The sequence below is a fragment of the Delphinus delphis genome, chromosome 6 (genome assembly GCF_949987515.2).
Source record: "Delphinus delphis chromosome 6, mDelDel1.2, whole genome shotgun sequence".
NCBI classification, from domain to species: Eukaryota; Metazoa; Chordata; class Mammalia; order Artiodactyla; family Delphinidae; genus Delphinus; species Delphinus delphis.
This window is the reverse complement of record NC_082688.1, coordinates 99837810-99860742: the sequence shown is the minus strand read 5'-3', so window position 1 is coordinate 99860742 and position 22933 is coordinate 99837810. Positions and strand designations below refer to the sequence as shown.

General features: G+C 51.5%; 1 protein-coding gene across 2 annotated transcripts in view; it reads left to right on the top strand.

Moving 5' to 3' along the window:
- PEBP4 (phosphatidylethanolamine binding protein 4) overlaps nucleotides 1–22933 on the top strand; it is a 257125-nt gene that overhangs the window by 49188 nt on the left and 185004 nt on the right. For both annotated transcript variants that reach the window (XM_060015166.1, XM_060015165.1), the window contains exon 3: nucleotides 132–258. In XM_060015166.1, the coding sequence (XP_059871149.1) occupies nucleotides 132–258 (127 nt within the window). The remainder of the gene's footprint in view (nucleotides 1–131; nucleotides 259–22933) is intronic.

Here is a 22933-nt window from a genome sequence, read left to right as displayed (position 1 = left end):
CATTTTACAGGTAGAGAAACTGAGGCACAAGTGGTCAAGTAACTCAGGCTACACAGGTCAGACTGAAGCCTTACGCACCCCGGGCTCCCCTAAGATCCTGACATGGGCCAACCACCTCCCTCTCTCCATAGGGGCCTTAAGGTTTTCTACCCAGAGTTGGGGAACCTCGGCTGCATGGTTGTTCCGGAATGCAACAACTACAGACAGAAGATCACCTACTGGACCGAGCCGATCGTCAAGTTCCCTGGGGCCTTGGACGTGAGTGAGCCAGCCTGGCTGGATGGGAGGGTCATGGGTCTCGAGTTCCCTCTGGGTTTGCTCATCTGGGTGACATGAAGCCACGTGCAGAGCCAGCTGGGTTGGCTTTGGTGGTACCAGATGGCCGTTGCCATAAGCACGTGCCTTCTTTAGAGCAGCCCCGCCGCCTTGGAGGAGGGTGGGGTGGGTAGGAGGGCTGCGGGCGGGAGCTTTGGTGGGGCTCAGGGGCCGCTCCGCCGGGGCCTCTCCCTCTCCTGGGCCCCTGAGCCTGGCTCCTCAGTCAACGTGGCGACCAGCCAGGGTGTGCTTTGGAGTCGGCAGAGAGAAGGAGGAGAGAGGGGCTCGTGGGGACTTGCTTCTCAGGGTGCAGAGTGGCTGGGCTTTCAGAGCGATCTGAATGGGGAGGGACCTGGCTCTTAACGGGCAGCGCCTCTCACATAGGTTAAGCAAGCAGAGGTCAGTGCCCTTGACTCTTGGGCATCGCAATATGACAGTTACTCAGAAGTTTGCCCCGAGGGGTAGGAAATAAAAAATAGAAACATTTTAAAAATTGTCAATAACTATTCCTTTTGCTGGGAAATGATTGGCACCATCTTGTTCTGGAAGCTTCCCTGGGCTTGGGGATGCGATAAACCTGGGGAAGGGCGCTGGGGAGTGGGAAACGGGGCTGCAGCTGCTGGGGAAGCTGCTCCAGTGTCCTGGTCAATGTCTCTTTCTTCCTTGACTCTAGGCTGAGCCCCCAGAGTGTCAGGGGTGGAGGGTGACTTTGTCTGCGTGTTTTAGTCAGAGGTGCCAGTGTCAACCTAGGCACAAGGACTGTGATGTGTCCAGGACTCAGGCCACAAAGGCGTGGAGACAGAAGGGTCATGGTCAGGATGTGACCACATGCACACTGCGGTCAGCCTCCTGGTCCCCTCTGTTCACCGTGGCAGGGAGAGTCCACAGAGGGCTCCTCCCTTCTGTCGGTCCAGCCTGGGGGCTGTCAACACAGGTATACCTAGATAACAGGTTCTAGGGTGGGGAGCTGCACAGACTACTAGGAAGCAGAGGGGAAGATTTTTCTTCCTTCTTCTTTTTTTTTTCTCTGGCAGCACCTCAGGGCTTGCAGGATCTTGTTTCTCCGACCAGGGATCAAACCCGGGGCCCCAGCAGTGAGAGTGCTGAGTCCTAACCTCTGGACTGCCAGGGAATTCCCGAGATTTTTCTTTCTTTAACTGCCTTTCACTATCAGGGAACAAATAAGTGGCGATATGTCTCAATTTATGAGGCTGAGAACATGAAGAACATGAATAGCCTTTGACAGGCTATTGTGTTTGTCACCGTGACAAACATCCTTTCCTCTGGGAGGCTAAGAAAGCAAGTCATGAAGACGCCTTCTGGGTGTCCTCTCCCTCCATCCTCCCAAGCCTGGCACACATGCACACGCATGCACATGCATGTGCACACACGCACACGTCAGCCCTCCCCACCGGAAACCCTTGGGCTGGGTCACACCCCTGGACGGGCAGGACAAGCAGAGGAAACGTAAGCCTCGGTGATTGTAACTCAGGACAGGAGCAGGGCAGGAGCCTAATCCTCTAGGGAAGAGTATAACGCCGTCCCATGGGACAAGACTCTAACCTTCACCCTTAATTCACTTGTTCTTAAGGAGTGAAGAGTTTGGACCAAATACTTTCACAGTCCAGTGACTGTCCCGAGAGGGAGTCTAAGGCAAGAGCTCCATCCCATGTGCTATTGCTACAGATGTCCACTAGATGGCAGTGTAGACTTTCCTGAGTACCTGGTGCCCTTAGGAGGGGCACGTTTAAAGCCCGTTTGGGAAGCTTTTGCATTTGATCCAGTCTAGGTGGTACTGATTGTCCTGGGGTACGGACACAAAACGCAGAGAAGATATCACCCCCTCCAGATCCTGAAATCTCCTATCCTGTCTCAGCTCAGAGGTGGGGCAGGGGAGAAAATCGGGAGATTGATGAAGGATGCAGAGCTGAGGTTAAGAAATCCAAGGAGGGCAGAGATTTCACAAAGGACGGCTTGGTCAGAGTGGTGGAAAGAAAGAAAAAGTAGTATTCTACTGCTATAGAACTAAAGTTTATGGAAATTTGCCCTTTGAGAAGGCAGGTTCAGCTAGAGTATCAAAAGCTTCCATTTATCGTGTGGTACTTACTTTTTATGTTGGAGACTATTCATGTGTCGTTTCATTTAATGTGCTCGTCAAGTTAAGTATTTCTTTAGTCAAGACTGTTAGTAGCAAGTGACAAAAATCAACTCAAACTGGCTTGTGCCAAAAAAGAGGGAAGGTGTTACTGGTTCACAAACTGAAAGCTCCAGGGAATACTTCAGGCATGGCTGGATCCAGGTGCTCAAACGACGTCACCAGGAATCTATCTGTCCCTTTTCTCTACTTTTTTTCTGTGCTCGTTTTTTATGTAAATAGACTCTTTCCTTTGGTGCCAAAGATGACCTCATCATCTTCAGAGTTATGTTTTACTAGTTTATGAACCCACTGGCAATAGATTGGCCCCATCCAACCATTAAAGGTCCCAAGACTTGTCCTGTTTGGATTACATGACCGTCCCTGACCCAAACAGTGATGCTGGGCAGTCCCACTTAATCTACAAGGGCTGAGAGCAGAAGAGGATGGTTCCCCCAAAGGAGAATCGAGGTGCAGGTTATCAGAAGGGGGAAAGGATGTTGGATAGGAAAAACAAGAGAAGGTGCAGGGCCCCTCAAAAGTGGGGGCGGGGGAGCCTGAGTCCTTAGTAACAGAGACGAAAATGAAGGCATTTCCTCTGGGACAGGGCCTGATGGAAAAAGCAAGAGGTTGGTGACTGGCTATGTGGAGACAGTGCCTCGCTTCAAAGGGGATTAAAACAATGCCACCAAAGCAGCAGCTGCCAGTGGACATGCTCAGGGAGCCCCCCCACCGAGCAAGCCCCGAAGCCCTGGAAGGAGGGGCCCAGAGGTCAGGGGACAGCGTCTCTGTGCCCAGCAGGGGTCTTCCTGCCTGCACACCATTGCTCAGGCCACTTCCCCAGACTTGGACCCTGTACTCTGGGATACCCTGCCCCTACCAAGATGCTTTCTCCTCCAAGAAGCCTTCCCTGACTGCCTCCCTCTGGGTCCCACCCCCATCTCAGTCAGGTCTCTTCTTTCTCCAAGCGTTTTTCCCCTACCCTCCAAACCCAGTGTTTACTTGCCTCTGTCTTGTATTGCTTATTCATATCTCCCATAGCGTCAACCAGTTTATAAGCTCTAGGAAAGCAAGACCATGTGTTGTATTTCTTTGAACCACCCACAGTCCCTACCAGCATCGCAGACCCCGCGTTGGCTGACTGGGTGGCCAGGTGGCCGAATGAATGAATGAAGGAGTGCATGAACGGCAGGTGGACGGACGCCTTCTGGAGGGGGAGCTCTGAGGTGTGTGAGCCCGGTGGTTTGCACTTTAAGCTGCCGGGTGTCCTGGCGCCTCTGCAGAACGCCGGGTCAGCACTAGTCTCTCCTCCGCCAGGGTGGATGGGGTCTGGGGTGGATAGGAGGAAGCAGAGAGAGAAGAGGAAGTCAGGTGGGCTCCCGAGAAGGCAGAGTAGTGCAGGACAGTGTGGATGGTCCTGGTGCCGACAGCCGCTGAGGGCTGAGAGAGGTGCTGAGGTAAGAGGAAGCTTTCCTCCCCTGGTGCTGTGACAAACATTAAGAGGCAGACGTCTCGAAATGCATCCCTTCTCAAGCCAGTGAAGACTGAAAGGCCCTCCAGAAGCTTCTTAACTGGGGCTTAGTCTTCACCTTGAATTTAACCCGCTGGAATCCTTTTGAAGGGAAGAAATTGCCGTTACGTGGGGAACGTGCATTGCATTAGAAGGAAGGAACGCAGACCACAGCTGTCCTTCCTGCGGTCCCTTGGCTTTCCAGTCAGACTCGGCTCAGCCCTATTCTCCTCCCCAGAAAGCTGGTGACCCCGAGTGTCCTCCTCCCGGGCCGGGCAGGCACGTCCCCATGTCACCCTGGGCCTGCAGCATCTCTGTGGCTGCCTTTTGGGGACCACCTCCCTGCCCTTGGCAGCCCAAGGTAGAGACACAAGTTTGGGCACAAATCTTCTAGAGCCCTGGAAATGTGGAGACGTCCACGTGTGGTAGGGTCACAGACGCTCCTCGATGAAAGAGACCTCGGAGCTCCCCGGCCCACCTCCCATCCTTCTTTTTACGCACAGAGAGAAAAATGGGAGCTGCTGCCGTCATGAAGTAGTTAGCAGAGGCAGGACACGGGGTGCTGACACGCGGGGTAGTTCTGGTCAGAGCAGCCCCTGACGGGTGAGGCAGGCCCACCCGGCTCGTTCAGGAAAAGATGCCGAGAGGGAGCGTGCACACGTGCCGGGGCAGCTAAATGCATTTGCTCCTGGGACAGCCGCCGGCGCGCAATTTGGTGCTGGGGATGTGAAATGATTCACTAGCAAATACAGATGGAACACACAGGCACCCTCTTAGTGCTGGAGATTCAAAGATAAAGGGCACCGTCACGGAGCTCCCAAGTCTAAGGTGGGGAGACAGACAGGTGGACGGATAGCGGGGACGCGGTGTCAGTGCTTCAGGACAGGAACCTCAGGTACCACGAGGGCCAGGAGCGGCCTCCAGGAGGGGGTGACCCCAAGCTGACCTGTGCTGGTGACTCGGCAGGGGATAGACAGGGGAGCAGGGTTGGCCAGGTGTGGGATGAGGCTCCAAAGAGGGCAGGACCATGCTCTGAGGGGCCACAGATGCTGGTTCATGGGCCCTGGCGCGGAGTCTGAATTTTATCGTGAAGCCAGACTGGGGAAGGGGCGTCACCGTTCGATTTTTAGGCTGGTGGATGTGATCGGATTAGCAATTCAGGAAGGTCACTTGGGTAGGTCACTGAGGTGCAGGTGGGAGGATGGAAGAAAGGTGAGGCTGGAGTCAGGGAGAGCACCTGCTGAAACAGAAGGGCAATGGCATGGACCGGGGCCTGAGCTTGAGGGTGTAAAGGAGGTCGAATCCATGGAGCTTGGTGACTGTGGAGGAACGGGAATTGCAGGGAAGGAGAGAGTTGGGATGACCCTTGGGTTTCTGCGACAGGCAGGTGGGTGGCTAAGGGTTAAGCTGAGCATGTAATTCATCCACTGAAACGACGTTTTTGAGAGTGAACGGGGAGGTGCTGTTAATAATTGGGACGAAGGGTGTGATTGGGCACTCTCCCTAATACTGGTGCTGTCCCCAAGCAAGGGACACAGGAGAAGGCCTGTATCTATAGGGACCACGGGCAGCGGAAGCAGCTTTGCATCCCTGAATCTGAGGCCCCTACGTGCACCCAGTACGCGGATCAACTGTCTGATGCTGGGAAGAAAAGACAGGGCTGGAGGCCTAGCTTTGGCATCCAGGTGTTGGGGGTGGGGGGTGGATTCTTCAAGGTAGCCAGGCTCCTTGGGGAGAAGATACGGAGAGGCCAGAATCGGCCAGCCCACAGAGGTCAGGTCAGAGAGGCAAGGGAGAGGCTGCTGCAGGGCTGGGCTGGGGAAGAGCCGTCGGATTTGCCAAATTCCCTGGCGCTGCTCTCGAGCGAGGGGGAGAGGAGTTTCAGGACAGTGAGCCTGGGAAAAAGGTAAAGTCAGGACACGGTAAGGAGTTTACTGGCGGGGGTTCACCAACGTGCTAGTGAGGCTTTAGGGAAGAACTGATGAGGTGTAACTGTAACCCAGTGCCTGGCAGTGGACAGGAGCGTAATAAATGGTACAGGTTGTCATATGATAAGAGGCTGCTTTGTAGTCTGAAGGGCAAAAGACACAGAAGAAGGGTTTGGGCTTCTGGAGGCTCTGGAAGGAGCCAGTGCGGTGGTACCAGAGACAGGGGCTGACAGGTGGAGCCAGGCCAGGAAGGCAGGTGAGGAGAGCACCCCGCACCCAGGCAAGGACGCATGCGTGGAAGAGAGCCCGCTCCCGTGTCATTTTAACCTTCCTGCTCGGTCAAAGGCTGCTAAAATCACCCAGCTGTGTCCCACCCCAGCCCAGGCCAGTCCACCATCTGTTATGGGAGCACCTCCAGCCACAACAGGACCAGGCAGGAGAGGAGCGACGCTTATCACCACCTCTAGCCTTTGCAGACAGATTTTGAGGCCATAGAGAAACTTCCCATGCAGGATTTCACAGTCCTCCTAGCAACGTTGGGAGCTAGGCAAAGTAGGGATTATCCCCACAACTACAGGATGGGGGACGCTGCCCAAGGTCAAGGTCACGCTCACCCAAGCTGGGGAGTGGAAGAACCAGCCCTAGATGGCAGGTTTCCTGCCTTCCAGTTTCGCTGCTCTTTCACCTGCGAAATGTTGCCTCTCAAATTTACCCCAGCTCCTGGAGAATTGGCCCCGATGTCCAGACTTGGGGTGTCATGCATATATCCGTTCCCTGGTGCAGATCCTGTCCCTCTACCGGACACTGTCACAGGAGCCAGGGACACACACAAAAAACAAATCCCCACCCCGCCCACGAAGGGCATCTCGTAGTGGTGAGAATGCGAGTCGCTGTCATTGTTGAGAGGATGACGGGAGAAGCGCTTGTGTGGCTAATGTTTTGCTCCCGGGTGCCTTCGTGAGGGAGCTTCCTGGCCTTGATGTTCAGTTCCAGTCCTCTGTATCCCCCGCCACCTTTCCTGTCGTTATACCCTCTGCTCCAGGGTTTACAGAACCTCTGGCCAGACCTTTCAATAAAGCCACCTGTTCCCAGTCTGCAGGGATGTTCCTCAGAGCACAGGCGAAAAGGGCGTTTGTTCAGTAATTGTTCGGTGATGTCGGCTGAGAGCTTCCAGTTCAGTGCTGGGGAAATGGGTTCCAGATGTTTTTCAGATCAAATCATGTTTCTTTGAAAAAACTTTGTGGGCTGTTCCACCGAGGGGGCAGATGGGGCCTGAAAGGCAAGTCCAGCAGGTTTGCATCCTGGTTTAAAGAAAAAAGGTCGTTCAGCCGGTGTGTGTTTTGGAGGGGTGGAGCGGGGATTGCCGTATGACTGGGATCTGTCCCCGGCGGTCTGCTGGGAACGTGAGCAGAGGCTTCTTGGATTTTAAGTAGCTGCCTGGCCTCGGTCGGAGCCGTTTAGAGGAACAAACACTTGAACTTTGAATGCTGCAGCGACTTCTTTTTTTTTTTTTTTTTAACAATTTGATTGATTGGTTGGCTGTGTTAGGTCTTCGTTGCGGTGCGCGGGCTTCTCATTGTGGTGGCTTCTCTTGTTGCGGAGCGCGGGCTCTAGAGCACGCAGGCTTCAGTAGATGCCGTGCGCGAGCTCATTAGTTGTGGCTCATGGGCTTAGTTGCTCTGCGGCATACGGCATCTTCCCGGACCAGGGCTCGAACCCACGTCCCCTGCATTGGCAGGCGGATTCTTAACCACTGCGCCACCAGGGAAGCCCTGCAGCGACTTCTTGCCTCCTCTGGCTGGAGTTCTGGGAAAGCCTGTGAGGAATTTTAAATGAGTAATAATGTCCTTTATTGTTTGTTAACACTTGAGGACTTGGGGGTGAGGGGGGAGAGGAGGAGGTGGGGAGGGCCTCTGCTGGCAGAGCAGCTGCCGGGACAAGGTACCCTCCTGGGGGCCAGGGCTGGGGGCCGGCGGGGCAGTTGTCATGCCTTCTGGACTTTGAGGGTCTCTCTCCATCACCAGGGAACTCCTGACGCCCCGCCAGCACGCAGCTTTTTTTAGAGCCCATCTGGCCGCTAACCATGACCACATGGGACTGGCAGAGTGAGCGTGGTTGTCTCTGCTTTACAGATGCAGAAACAACAGCTCAAGGGAAATTATATGTCTGTTTCATTTTTAATACTTTATTTTTTAGAGCAGTTTTAGGTTCACAGCAAAAGTGAGTGGAAATTACAGAGACTTCCCCCAGAAAGCCTCGCCTACTCTCAACATCCCCCGTCAGAGTGGTACCTTTGTTACAACTGATGAACCTACGCTGATACATCATAATCACCCAACGTCCATAGTTTACATTAGGGTTCATTCTTGGTATTGGACATTCTATGGGTTGGACAAATGTATAACAACAAGTATCAATTACAGCATCATATAGAGTGTTTTCACTGCCCTAAACATCCCCCGTGCTCTGCCTCTTCATCCCACCCTCTTCCCTAACCCCTGGTAACCACTGACCTTTTTATTGTCTGCCTATTTCAGAATGTCATGTAGTTGGAATCACACAGTATGTAGGCTTTGGGGATTAATAGCCTAGGCTACCACCTGGGGCTCCGGTTCTAGCACCTTCTTCACCGTGCAAGGTTTGGTAACGCTGTCTATCTTTCCCCAAGCCAGTGGCCAGTTGTCCTGTGGCTTAACTTCCCTCCTGGGAATTCTGCTTTTCTTAACTGGACGCTTAGGAGTGGACAGAACCCACCTACGCCTGCCCGTGGTGTCAATTTCAGCGTTCTCACCACTTGTTTTCTTGGCTGTCTCTCCAGCTGCAAGGTAAACTCCCTGCGGGCAGAGACCTTTGTATGCTTGAGAGACAGGCAAGAAAAATAGGCAACTCCCTGGGCATGAGATTCGTGCTCCGATGTGGAGCTAAGTGCAGGGTGCTGGGGGCAGGGTTGTCTCTCAGTAACAAGAATGTGTTACAATTTTCAAAGCCCCTTCCCTGTCCTGAAGGTCCTTATCTCTGATCAGTCCTGAGAGGTGGGCCAGGCAGGGGTCTCTGCCCATGATGGGGAGCCCGAGGCCTCGTTTGAGTATCATCACAACCTTGTGGACATCGGTTTGCTCTAACACACAGAGATGTTAAGTGATGAGACCAGAGCTCGGATGCTCTGGCCCCTATACCGTGCTCTTTCCCATGCCCCCTCCATCCCGATGGTCCCGAGTATATAGTCCGTCTTGACATTTACTGACCGTCTTCCACGCAGCCAGACTGTGTGCTAAGTGCTTTATGGACATTATCGCACTAAAACCTTACAACTACCAGCACAGTGGCAATGATTACCTTCATTTTACAGGTCAGGAAACTGAGGCCCAGAAAGATTCCATAGCTCATGAGCAGCAGAGTCAGGATTTTAACCCAGGTCTGTGTGGGCTCCAAAGCTCGTGCCCTGACCATACCACAGCACCGCCACTTAAGCGGTAGAGGGCAACCTGCGGTGCACCCCAAATGGCCTGAGCTGTTTCCCGACTGCCGCCAGGCTCCAGGTCCAGGAAGAAGCCAGTTCCTAAACCAACACAGGGAAGAAGTGGGTTGTGGAGTTCCTCTTGTTCATCAGCCCTCATGGGCAGATGGAGACCCAGCAATGTCAAGTGACTTAGCAAAGGGACGGATTGGGGGGAGGGCGTGCAGAAGTGTGAACAAATCAGGGCCCGTTTCCTCCCCACCTGCAGGTCTGTACCACTAATCCAAGGTAAAGTCAGGAGAATCCATCGGACGTTCTAATTCCCAGGCCTGAGTTCTGCTGGCCACGTCGGGAATGCAGAGATCCTTGACGCGCCCTTAGAGGCAGGCGACGCCCAGAGGGCCAGGAGGGAGCAGGGCCAGGCCCGGCTGGTAGGCGTGGCTCTCCAGGCCCAGCTGGTTGGAAGGCGATGGCCTCCTCTACCTCCTGGAGCTGCAATTGCAAGAGTCGACACCAGGGGGAGATAGGCAACCGTCATCCTGCCCTGTCCGGGTGAGCGGGCTGGGTGGCCAGGGTCTCGGGCACAGGCAGGCGATGGCCAGGGCTGTGGGACGGTGGAGACCTGCCTGGTAATGGAGAAACAGAGGGTCCCTGACTTGGGTTGAGTGTGCACGCCTCTGCACCCCTTGCTCACCGATCCTTTGCCAGCTGGCTGTGGAAATGCCCTTCTATTCAAATACAAATATGCCTGGACTGGAATTCCTTAGACTAGGGGCCATGAACTTGAAATGCCCTCAGGGGCCAGGCCCCTACTGAGGTGGGTGAAACAGCTGCTTAGAAGGCAAGGAGGAGGGCAGAGGCAGACCTGCACACAGAGGATGCCCCTCACATCCCACCTGGTAGTAAAAAGTTGTTTTAAATTGTGTTGGTGGCCCTCTGTTCATCCCGTTTTGCTTGCCTACAGACTTGACCTGCAGAGTAGGAAGAGTCTGGCAGGACTGGAAGCTGCTGGGCGTGGGAGCTGACTCACTGGTTCACAGACGCTCGCCCCGAGGGCTGGTATGAGAAGCAGCCAGGGCTCTGGCTTTGCACAGACCTTGTCTTACATCCTAGTTGATTGCTCATAACGCCGTGACCTTGAGCAAGTTAATTCTTCCCTCTGAGATTCCTTTTCCTCACCTTAAAATGGGTGTAAGATCCCTTTCTGGTAATATGAGCGATCCGTCATCAATCCTAAGCTTCCCTATTTATTTATTTATTTATTTTTGGCTGCGTTGGGTCTTCGTTGCTGCGCACCGGCTTTCTCTAGTTGCGGCGGAGCGGGGGCTACTCTTCGTTGTGGTGCACGGGCTCTAGGCACACGGGCTTCGGTAGCTGTGGCTCGCGGGCTCTAGAGCACAGGCTCAGTAGTTGTGGCGCACGGGCTTAGTTGCTCCGCGGCATGTGGGATCTTCCCGGACCGAGGCTCGAACCCATGTCCCCTGCATTGGCAGGCGGATTCTTCACCACTGTGCCACCAGCGAAGTCCCAATCCTAAACTTTCTTGGCCCATCAGCAGCATTTGGTCTAGCTGGTCTCCTCCTCCTCGTGGTTTCTGGGACCCACACACTCCAGATCTGCCTTCTCCGTTTCTAGTTCTTCACTTCTTGGTCCCCTCTGCTGGGTTCTCCTCCCGCCAGCTTCTCCATGCAGGATACCCCAGGCCTCAGGGTTTGGTCTTCTTGTCATCTTTATCTACACTTTCCCCCTCTGTGGTCTCATCCAGTGTCACGACTGTAAATGTCATCTGTATGTATGCTGTCCTACTCACATGGCCACCGGGGTGACTGATGGACACGCTCACAGGCAACACGTCCAACCCCAGTGCCCAGTCTCTACCCTCCCACAAACCCGCACCGTCTGCCGTCTTCCCCATCTCGGCGAAGCGCTGCCCCGGCCTCCCAGCTGTGTTGGCCAGACATCCTGGCGTCATCAGCGACTGCTCCTTCTCTCCCACCGTACATCCAACCCGCCAGGGAACGCTCTTGTCTTCGCTTTCAGAATCTATCCGGTGGCCGACCACTTCTCTCCTCCACTGTTAACACCCTGGCCAGAGCCACCTCCTTCTACCTGGATTATTGCAACAGCCTCGTAACTGGTCTCCGACCCACCACACCTGCCCCAAATGCCCAGCGTACCCTCAACAGAGCAACCAGAGTGAGCCTTTACATCTCCAGTTCAGATCAGTTCACTCCTCTGCTCAAAATCCTTCCATTTCTCCTTAGGTCACCAGAGTGAGAGCCAAAGAGCTCACAGTGGCTTACAAGACCCCATATGACCTGGCCCATTGTCACCCCTCTGACCTCGATCCTGTCATTTTTGCTTTGCTCACTGGCTCCAGCCTCCTGGCATCCCATCTGCCTTTTTTTTTTTTTAATGAATTTATTTTTTTTATTTATTTAATTTCGGCTGCGTTGGGTCTTCATTGCTGCGCACAGGCTTTCTCTAGTTGCAGCGAGTGGGGGCTGCTCTTCATTGCTGTGCTCAGGCTTCTCTTGTTGTGAAGCATGGGCTCTCGGCGCGTGGGCTTCAGTAGTTGTGGCACACGGTCTCAGTAGTTGTGGCACACGGGCTCAGTAGTTGTGGCTTGCGGGCTTAGTTGCTCCGCGGCATGTGGGATCTTCCCGGACCAGGACTCAAACCTGTGTCCCCTGCCTTGGCAGGCGGATTCTTAACCACTGCGCCACCAGGGAAGCCCCTCCTCCTTGACCACAGCAGCTATGCTTGAGGGCCTCTGCATGGTGGTTCCCTCTGCTGGAGTCTGTCCTCCCCTCACATAGTCATGGCGCACATCCTCACCTCCTTCCAGCTCTGCTTAAATGTCATCTTCTCAAGGAGGCCTTCCCAACCCCGGCCCTGGTACCCCGAGCCTCCTTATCCCTCTCTACTTCTTTCCATCGTATTTATCACCTTCTAAGCTACACACAGTTTCTTTAGTCATTATGTTTATGTGTTTGTTTTGCCTATTCCTGCCTCCACCCCACAGCTGGATATAAGCTCCGTGGGGGCAAGAATCTTTGGTTTATTTGCTGATGTATCCCAAGCACTAGAACAGTCTCTACCACATAGTAGACACTTAATAAATACTTGTTGAATGAAGATTATTGAATGATGATTACGAGAGGACACGTATGTAAAGGCTGTCGGTGCCAACACAGGAAGCATTCAGTAAAGGATGATGGTGATGGTGGTGGTGGTAGTTATAATAATCTTCTCCAACGCCCAGGTGACTAGTGCATCCTGCAACGTGAAAGCTGAGGCAGGGCAGTGACTAGAAGACATGGAATACAAGGCAGAGGGTTGTGAGGTGTTTTTAGGGGTTTAAGGAGAGATAACAGAGAGCGGGAGATGGGAGGGAAATATTTTATCCCTCGTTGGAAAGGAATAGACCACCATGGCTGGACACAGCGGTAGGCAGAGACTAGACCCTAGTAAACCTGTGGAATGAATGAATAAATCCCTTGCCTTGTCAGCACATGCAGAGATGACTTTAGTAAGTGGGCAAACAGCCCTGGCAAAAAGTTTTGGGTGCTGAATTGAAATAGGGACAATGGAAGGAAGGCAGTTATCTCCTGAGGCTGGACAGAGGGGGGGCAGTCTGCAGCAGCATCTTCCCAGATGGCGTCGAAAGTTAACCACCCTCTGCTTGGGATCACAGCATCCTGCCTGGTACTGACTCTTGGGGCCCTTTGGGTGATTGGACTGAAGAGAAGGTCCACATCTCTGGGGAGCTGAAGTCCCAGGTTCCCTCTCCCCCACCCCCACCCCCTGTACCTCTTCTTCATGCAAACCTGGTATTTGGTGAAATGCAATGCCAGCAAGACTGCCTTTAGTTCTTGCAAGTAGAGTGATGGTTAATTTCAGGTTTGGAATCTACTCCCTTGATTTCTAACGTGCTAAGGATGAAGCTGCTCGCCAGCTCTCCATGCATCTGGCACCCCCCATCCTCCACCTCCCCATCTCAGATGGGAAACAAAGCCACGTGAGGTGTACCTTTTTCAGTGTGTAATCGTGAAACAGCTATTTCCTCCTCCCTGTTCATTTCTCCCATTCACTAGCAAAAACCAGGACTCCATGGAAAGGTGCCTGCAAGGCTGAGATCTCCTGAAAGGCAGGAGCAGCAGGTCAATTCCTGCATCTCCCTGGCAACCATCTCTAACCTGGCCCTGCAGACTCCAGCCTCAGGACCATTAGACAAGAAAATGCGGAACCACACCTGTATAAGAAATCCAGGCGTTTTAGAGCAGTCAGTGTGAAATCAAAACCACAGAGCCATAAAATGGCTAGAAAAGCAACATACAGATAAATAGTTATCGGATTTCAGGTTAGAGAAGGTCTGCCTGGGCATAAAAATCTAAAGATAAAGTCATAAAGGAAAAGAAGGGTGGATGTGAGTTACAACAATATTTGAAACTTCTGCACTTTAAAAAATGCCATAAACAAAATAAAAATCCAACGACAAACTGAGAGAACATATGTGCCATAAATATGACAAAGGATTATTATCTTTATGCATAAAGAGCTCTTATAAATCAATAATAAGAAGATGAATACCGCATAGAAAAAGGAGGCAAAGGATGTTAATGGGTGATTATAGACAGAAGAAAGTTCATTAAAAATGTGAGGGGAGGGCTTCCCTGGTGGCGCAGTGGTTGAGAGTCCGCCTGCCGATGCAGGGGACACGGGTTCGTGCCCCGGTCCGGGAAGATCCCACATGCCGCGGAGCGGCTGGGCCCGTGAGCCGTGGCCGCTGAGCCCGCGCGTCCGGAGCCTGTGTTCCGCAACAGGAGAGGTCACAACAGTAAGAGGCCCGCGTACCGCAAAAAAATAATAATAATAATAATTTTTTTTTTAAAAAGTGAGGGGAAAGCTTAATTCCATTTATAATTCAAAGAAATGTAATTTTTTAAATGGTATAGACTTTATTTAAAACCTACCAAATTTGAACTTTGGATTTTTTTTTTTAAGGAGAGTATACATTACAGGAAGACGTATAAATTGCCCCAACCTTTCTGGAGGGGATTTAATAATGCATATTAGAATTATTTACATATTCATCGCGTTTGAACAATAATTTTAGTTCTATGAATTTATTCTAATCTGATTAATGAGACACACACAAATTGATGTAAAAGGATGTTCATTGTAGTGTTATTGAAAATAGTGAAAGAAAAAAGGAAAATCATCTAAAAAGCTCAACAATAGATTGGTTGAATAGAATATGTTCTATCCATATGAAAAAATACCATGTAGCTATTAAAAATCATGTTCTCAGGGAATATTTAAGGCTATTGGAAAGTCTTACAATATGTTTTTAAGTGAAAGAAACCAAATGATAAAACAGTAATTTCACTATAGTCCCAATTTTCAAAAATTATATCTTTTTATGCATGCATGCAAAAAAAAAAAAAAAAAAACTAGACGCATGAAGCATACATCAAAATGTTAACATTGGATTGCTCCGAGTGGTGGGATTAAGGGTAATTTTTATTTTCTGCTTTACACTTGTCTGTAATTTCCATATGTTCTCCAGTGAATGTGTATTACTGTAATAATAACAGAAAAAAATGCTATTTGGGGAGAGGAAAAAAGTGAATGCTAAGAGGAAAAGGCTTCAGCTACCCAAATGGTCTGAGTGCTGGTTGCTGTGGAAACTGTAACTTTCAATTGCCCAACTTTTTGTGAATTACTTCCCTGCTCTGCAGGGTTAGCGTGAGGGCTGGATTCAGTGTTAATCAGGGCAGGCGTGGGCATGCGTCCAGGGCGGGTGGTAAAACTGACGGGCGCTGCCTCAGGCGAAGGCCCACAGGAGGACCCGGGGGTTCATTCTGGCTCCTCTCCCCTTCCACGTATGGAGGGGTCTTGTGTCCCCCGGGGAATGCCTGGGCACAAGCTGCCCCATGCACAGATCAGCTAGGGAACCAAGAAGCAGCCCACTGCTTCTCTGAAAGGGTTCCCCCAGTGCCTTGCGGAGTGCTGATGGTTCTAATCAATCAGCCTTTCACCACTCCCAGCCTGGCACTTAAGGACGGGGTCCCAGCAGTGGCGTGGGGAGGCGGGGCAAACAGCTGATACAGCTGAGTCCCGGAGACAGTTCGCTGAAGTGAGGCATCTAAGCAAAACCCCAGCTCCAGTTTGAGCCTTGACCCTGTGCCGTCTTGCCTGCCTTCTCTTTACCCCCTGGAGAGCAATCCCTGCTCTGAAGGGGAGCCGGGGATGAAGCACTAGCCCCAGGGCCTTTCAGGAAGCTGCCCGGGGGGGCTGGGTACCCCGAGTGCAAAGGCACTTTCAGATGCCTATTCTCGGAACACGAATGTCTCGCTGCCATTTGTGAATCCTGCTCCGAGCTCTAGGGTGTGGAGAACTGGTTGATTTATAGATCGAGGCAGCCACAAGTTGGAATTTTAAAAAGCAATGTGTCCTTTGAGCAGGAGCCCGGGCTGGGGGCTTTGCAGGCTGTCGCTTTGTCCCAGGGACCAGATGGAACTTGTTTTTCTGTTCACTTGGGGGTTTAACCCTTCGTGCACTCCCTCCCGTACAGCCCCACTCAGGAGTTGCTGCCTTTGGGGCAAGGAGTCAGCTATGAGACAGAATCCACACATCTGAGCCTCCTAGACATTTATTGGATATGCCTCATCTTTTCAATCCCCTGCCTTGGCCGGATTATTTTGTTTTATTTAGCACAGTGACATGTGCCAGGCGCTTCTAAGCGCTTTAGAAATACTAACCCATTTACTTTTCACAATCATTATTCTCCCAGTCTTACAGATGAGTAAACTGAGGCACAGATAGGTTAAGCAACTTGCCCAAGGTCACACAGCTGGTGAGTGATGAAGCTGGGATTTGAAGCCCAGCTGTCTGGTTCCCAAATTTGTGTGTTTAATCACAAAATCATGGCTGCCTCTCAGATAGCAGGCAAATGGACTCTGCTCTTAACAGTTCGGAGTTCCTGGGGTGATTCTTCCCACTTAAGCTATGAGAATGTAAGGCACCATCAGCGTGAGATGAAATCCAAGTCCCAGGCGTTTGTGCCTGAGATATCACTGCCACCCTGGGTCTGTCTCACCTGATGCTCCTTCAGGCTTGTCACCTGATTCTCCCTATTTATGAGGTCCGTGCGGCGTAATGAGAGAGGTCCAGTGTTCAATGCCCTCCTCCACTCCACCCACAGCCTGTGTGAACCCGGTGGGATCCAGGGTCCCTGAGTTTGGAACTTGTTCTGCTGGAAAAACTTTGTGTCATATATAGTTTTCCTCCAGCAGGGGTCCTGGGGTCTGCCTTTGGTCAAGCTCTCTTGCGTATTTATGGAGCAAAACCCACAGGGCTCTGCGAACATTTGTAAAATATTGGAACCCCAGGCAGGCAGATGGAACTGTTCCTTACCCTAGGGAAGTCAACACGGTTCTTTGTCCCTTCTGTACAGGGAAAGGAGTTGGACAGAGACTGGGGCTGTGACAGCGGTGGTCAGAATTGGGTGTCCACGGCACCCAGGCTGCATAGGGAGAGGCTGCAGCCTGGGGAGAGGGTAAGAAGGCATCAGGTGGGGCTTGTCACCTCCTCACCGAGGTCACGGGTGCCCGCGGGAACACTGTGCCTCATGCCAGGGGACCCGGAGAACTTGGGGTGGTTTACTCAGGAAATGACGTGGGACTTGGAGTCATTTGAAGAAAATGGCACTGCAGTGATACCATGCTGGAAGTGAGCTGTTCTTTCTAAGCTCACCTTCTGGATAATCGAACCTTGCCCGTTGACATACTCCAACTTCTTATTTTAATCGTTTTGTATGGCAGTCTCTCTAAAATAGATTACATACAACCCCGCCTTCTTAAACAATCTAACGAATATAGCTTAACCTCTGTTAAATGATTCCATGTCATCCTTGTAAACATCTGTCACAGCCGGTGCCCTTGCTACCTACCGCCGCTTCTTCAGTGCAGCAGCAGGAGTTGCTGAGTCATGTTGTAGCAGGGCTTCCAGGGACTTCTAGCGGCTAAGGCCACGCCCCTGTGGGCAGGTCCAGCCTGGCCCTGGGGGGAGGTAGCCCTGATGATAAGTCCTCTTAGACAGGGAATCAGAACCCTGGAGGCTGCCTCAGGGGCCCCCAGTGTTTTCTCCCACTGCGCTTCTGATACCAAATGCGGGGTTTTATCCACACCGACAGCTAGCTCTCCGTCTCTCCAACGTGGAGCCCTACAGTTCAACTCAGTTCTCACCAAACTACCCAGACTTAGTATCAGACTCCACAGGTTAAGGGCTCAGTCCCACAAGACCATCCCCTACTTCAGACGCTCATCACAAGTATTGGTGCCAAAGGTACCCACACTTCTCTCCGACTCGGCTAAAGAATTACGGTCCCCACTACACATTCCCTTTCAAGTTCAATAATTTGCTAGGAGAGCTCACAGAACTCAGGAAAGCAGTTTTCCTACTATTACCAATTTATTATAAAGGATACAACTCAAGGAACAGCCCAATGGAAGAGATTCATAGAGCAAGGCATGGGGGCAGGGGCTACGGGGGGCATCCGTGGCCTCCTCCGGAGCAGCACCCTCCCAGCACCTTAAAGTGCTCACCAACTCAGGAGTTCTCCAAATCCCATCACTTAGGGTTTTCACGGAGGTTTCATTACAAAGGCATGATTGATTAAGTCGTTGGACATTGGTGATTGACTCAATCTCCACCTCTCCCCTCCTTGGAGGTCTGGGGTTGGGGCTGAAAGTTCCAACCCTCTAATCATGCCTTGGTCTTTCTGGGACCAGTCCCCATCCTGAAGTTATCTGGCATCTTCCCCCACCACCCCCATCCCTGCCCCCAACCAGTCACCTCATTAACACACAGAAGACATTCTTAATCACTCTGGAGATTCCAAGGGTCTTAGGAGCTCTGTGCCAGGAACCAAGGATAAAGACCAAATATATGTGTCCTATCATGGTACAGTTGTGTTTGACAGTGTAGGGAGTGGATGGGTGGTATTGCAGATGACTTTATATGAAGTTAGGCAAGACCAAGAGCGGACTCATCCCTCTCCAGGGGTCGCAAGCTGCTGATTACCATGACACACTCCCTCCAAGGGCACAGGCAACACCAAGAGGGCATAGAGAGTCAGTTAGCTTCACAGCTGAAGGCCCTGAACCTAGGACTATGCTGGCACCTGGCAGGTGCCTGATCGATAGTTACTGATTGTGTAATTGACAAGCAAATGGCTATTTTGCACCAGTCACCTGGTTTCACGTTAATGTCTTCATCAGCTTCCCTTTTGCTGTCCCTGAGTCTTCAGTGAACCTGTGATGCATTGCTCTTTTCACAGTGGTACTGAGAACAAAAGCTTCAGTTCTGTGTCTGTGCTCTGCCCTCACTGTAGAGGTGGAACGTGCCCAGAACAGGGGCTCAGAAAGAACAAGAATCTTGAGGAACAGGAGTCTGAGATGCTTGTGGTCCAGCTGCCCTACCCAACACAGAGTTTCTTTTCTCTGGAGCCAGTTCTGCCTTAGGAATATAGGTTTTATTTTATTTTCATAAGGAAGGCAGACTTTTTTTTTTTTTTGCGGTACGCGGGCCTCTCACTGCTGTGGCCTCTCCTGTTGCGGAGCACAGGCTCCGGACGCGCAGGCTTAGCGGCCATGGCTCACGGGCCCAGCCACTCCGCGGCATGTGGGATCTTCCCGGACCGGGGCACGAACCCGTGTCCCCTGCATCGGCAGGCGGACTCTCAACCACTGCGCCACCAGGGAAGCCCCAGACTTTTTTTTTTAGATCACTCACAAGTGATAGCTGTAGAGATCAAAGAAATTTGTAAGGTTATTTGTTTCTACACAAAACCACCCAACACTGCTAAAATTACTTTTAAAATTTATTTTCCTCTTGTCATCTGTTATTTCTTGCTCCTGTCAAAGATGATTGGTATCCTTATGTCCCTTCTGATCTGCAGCAGGATGGGAAAACTGATAACCAAACAGGTCAGAATTATTTCTAAACCAAGAGTAAACAGGCTCAAAGTGAGAACGTGAGTCAAGTGCCTGAGTTTTCACCTACAAGCCCCGTGACGTATATGAGATGCCTCTGTGTGTATTTTTCGGAGCCGGGGGTGGGGGGGGGGCGGCGGGGTGTTCAGGAAAGCATCACAGGGGGGTCAGAGCATGAGCTCGAGGTCTAGAAAGACAGATGTGAGTTCAGATTCCAGTTCTGTATCCAACTACCTTCACTAGTTTCTCAACTTCTTAGCCTTACTTCCCTCATCTGTGAAAGCGGATGATAATAATCTACTTTGAGAGGATTAAAGAGGAAAATGGTCAAAGGAACCAATTTGAGTGCAGAGAACTTTCCCACAGTAGGTGCTCGGCCTTCCCTTTCTGATGTTCCGCCGTGTTCTGGACACTTGGGGTCGTGGGAGAGGTGACCTCCCGAGAAGACGTTTTTATTGTCTCTGACATTTAAAGAGCCTATTATACATTGTGTGTTCCTCATCCTTGTCTCATAACGGTCCCCTGGGCCTGGCACAACCTGTACCACGATCCGCGATTTGCAGATGAGAAAGCTGAAGCCGAGAGAAGTTAAGGATTTTGCCCAAGGTCACACGGGCAGGGGGGAATGGAGCCCCCACCAGAAGCCCGCTCTCCTGGCCTTCTGCTTTCTCTGTGCCTTGCCCCTCCTGTTGTCACAGGTTCCCCCTCCACGTTCTTGACTTCCTCACGTGCAACGTTGGCTAATAAAACCTTCCTGGCCTTCCCTGCTGTCTCTCGGGGTCCAAGATGGTTTAGCTGTTGTCCCAGGCCCCAGGTGCTTCAAAGACGTGGTGCCCATGAAAGCGCTTCGAAAAAAGTAAAAGCAGTACACATGTGAATTCTGCCATTTTTCTGCTATCTTTTAATCCCTTTCTAATGACACTGGGTAGGTGAGATGCCTGACAGCCCTCTCCCCTCCATCCCCTCTATCCCTTCCCCCGACACCAGGGGAAAAGCAACCAGGAGTCAGAGCGGCTTTTCCAAGAGGACTGCCGCGCCACAGAATTCAGAGTCCCGGGCGCTCAGCATCAGGCCGTGCGCAGCAGGGCACACCCGGAAAACCTTCCGGAGGAGAAAGCTAACAAGCACTTTTTGTTTTTTTAACCACCTGTAAAAGCAAGTCTTCCTCATGCCTGGGCTTTTCAGAATTAACGGTTTTGAAGGCTCAGCCATCTCCTGTGAGCACTTCAGGCCCCTCAGACTGGGACATGAGCCGAGTGAGCCCTGCTCTGTCATCCCAGGGCCGAGACTCCCCAGGAAGGGGCTGGCTCTTGCCTAAAGGGGATGGGTTGGGCTGGGGACGGGTAAGGGTAGGGGACTGATGGCCAAATGCCCAGCAGCCGGTGGCTCTGTAGGTCTGCGTCCAGCTTGCTGAGGGCAGCTTTTCCCTCCAGAGAGCAGGGCGTGATGAGAGCTAACTGGTCAGGTGCGGTCCTAAGTTCTTCAAGTACCATCATCCTTTAATCTTCCCAGCAATGCTGTGAGGTGGGTGCTAGTATCATCCCCATCTTCCAGATGAGGAAACAGGTGTGTAGCTGGCCCCAGGTGCTGAGCTTCAGAGCTGGCCTTCAAGCCCACGGGTGATCTGGCCCCAGAGGCTGTGTATTAACCACCACACTGCACTGACTGTCTAGGACAGTGGACTGTAATTCCAAGCCACGTTCCCTCCAGTGGAAACATCCACTGCAGGGACTAGCAAAGTGAGACTTGGGTTCAGTTTCCCTGCCTCATCTAGTTTGCATGGTGAGGCCTGTCCCTCTCTGTCTTCCTCAGCTTCTCCACTCTGGAGGGTAAGGGAGCCTCCTCAGGGCTCAGCCCCTCCAAATTCACCCCTTTATTACCAGCAGGGCTCTCCAGCCTGCCCTGCCCTCCATCCTGGCTGCTGTATTTCAATCACAAGTTTTCTCTTACAAGCAGTGTCTCATCTACTCCAGACCCTTGAGAAAGACTTAGTAACTCCAGAGGAGAAAGAAAAGAGGCAAAGAGGACCTAACAGACATCCCAGGGGCCCACTCTTGCTTCCTCCTGGGAAGGCAGAGCGTGAGGGAAACATCTGATTCTCTCGGGTAAGAACATCAATTGTTGTCTTTCAAAACTTACCCTAAACCACAGGTTAGAGCACTTTGGTTGAGGTTCTTCATATTAGATTGAGCTGTTTGATGACTGGGAGGATACTTACCATTTTCTGAGATGGTGTCTTAGTCAGCTCAGGCTGCCATGACAAAATACCGTAGACTGGGTGACCTGAACAACAGAAATATATTCCCACAGTTCTGCAGGTTGGGAAGTCCAAGATCAAGGTGCTAGCCAGTTCAGTCTCTGGTGAGACTTCTCTTGTCTTTTCTTGTAGACAGCTGCTTTTTCTCTGTGTCCTCACATGGAGAAGAAGGAGAGAAGAGAGAGCAAGTTCTCTGGAGTCTCTTCTCATAAGGGCACAAATCCCATCATGAGGGGCCCACCCTCACAACCTCATCTAAACATAATCACCTCCCAAAGGCCCCACTTCCAAATACCATCACATTGGGAATCAGGGCTTCAACATATGGATTTGGGGTGGCCACAAACATTCAGTCCACAGCAAATTGGAAAGACTAAGGGAAGAGCATGTTTAGGGGATGGGTGCAAGAACTCGGGCCATCTGATCTGAACATGCTGAGTTTAAGGTGTTATCAGACATCCAGGGAGAGATGTTGAGCAAGTTTTTATACAGAAGAGTTTGATGTTCAAAAGAGAGGTCCAGGGCTTCCCTGATGGCGCAGTGGTTGAGAGTCCACCTGCCGATGCAGGGGACACGGGTTTGTGCCCCGGTCCGGGAAGATCCCACATGCCGCGGAGCAGCTGGGCCCGTGAGCCATGGCCGCTGAGCCTGCGTGTCTGGAGCCTGTGCTCCGCAACGGGAGAGGCCACAACAGTGAGAGGCCCGCATACCGCAAAAAAAAAAAAAAAAAAAAAAAAAAAAAGAGGTCCAGGCTGGAGATAGAACTGGAGTTGAAACTTACGTCTCCAAACCACAGTTTTCTCAATTATAAAATGGGATGATGAGTAATACCCATCTCATAGGGTTGTTGTAAGGTTTGACGTAGAAAAACAAAATGCCTTGTGATGTTTCTATGCATGCTAAAACCAGAGAGCTAATTCTCGGAAGTTAAACGGCAGAGATAAGCCTGGCGAAAATTATGACATAGTTTGTCTTTGGTACCTCAGTCCTCCACGAATCGTGCCCTTCCCCTCATCTTTTTTCCCCCTTAGACATGTCAGCATCCTCTTTCTTCTCCAACCCACCCCCATCTATGTCTGTTCTTCTCAAACACATCACGTCACAGTGTGGTGACTGATAGCAGCTTAAAATGTTATCTGCCTCAAGGGATTTTGCATGCTAAAAGGCTGAACCGGTCTTAAATTTAAAGAAGAAAGAGAAAGAAAAGGAGAAGGGCGGGGAGGGCTGTATTTTCTCAATTAGCGGAAAAATGTAGACTTAATATTAATTTTTTCCCCATACTTTTTATAGTCTTTCTTAAATCTTTTCCCTTCCCTATTAATGTCTACATT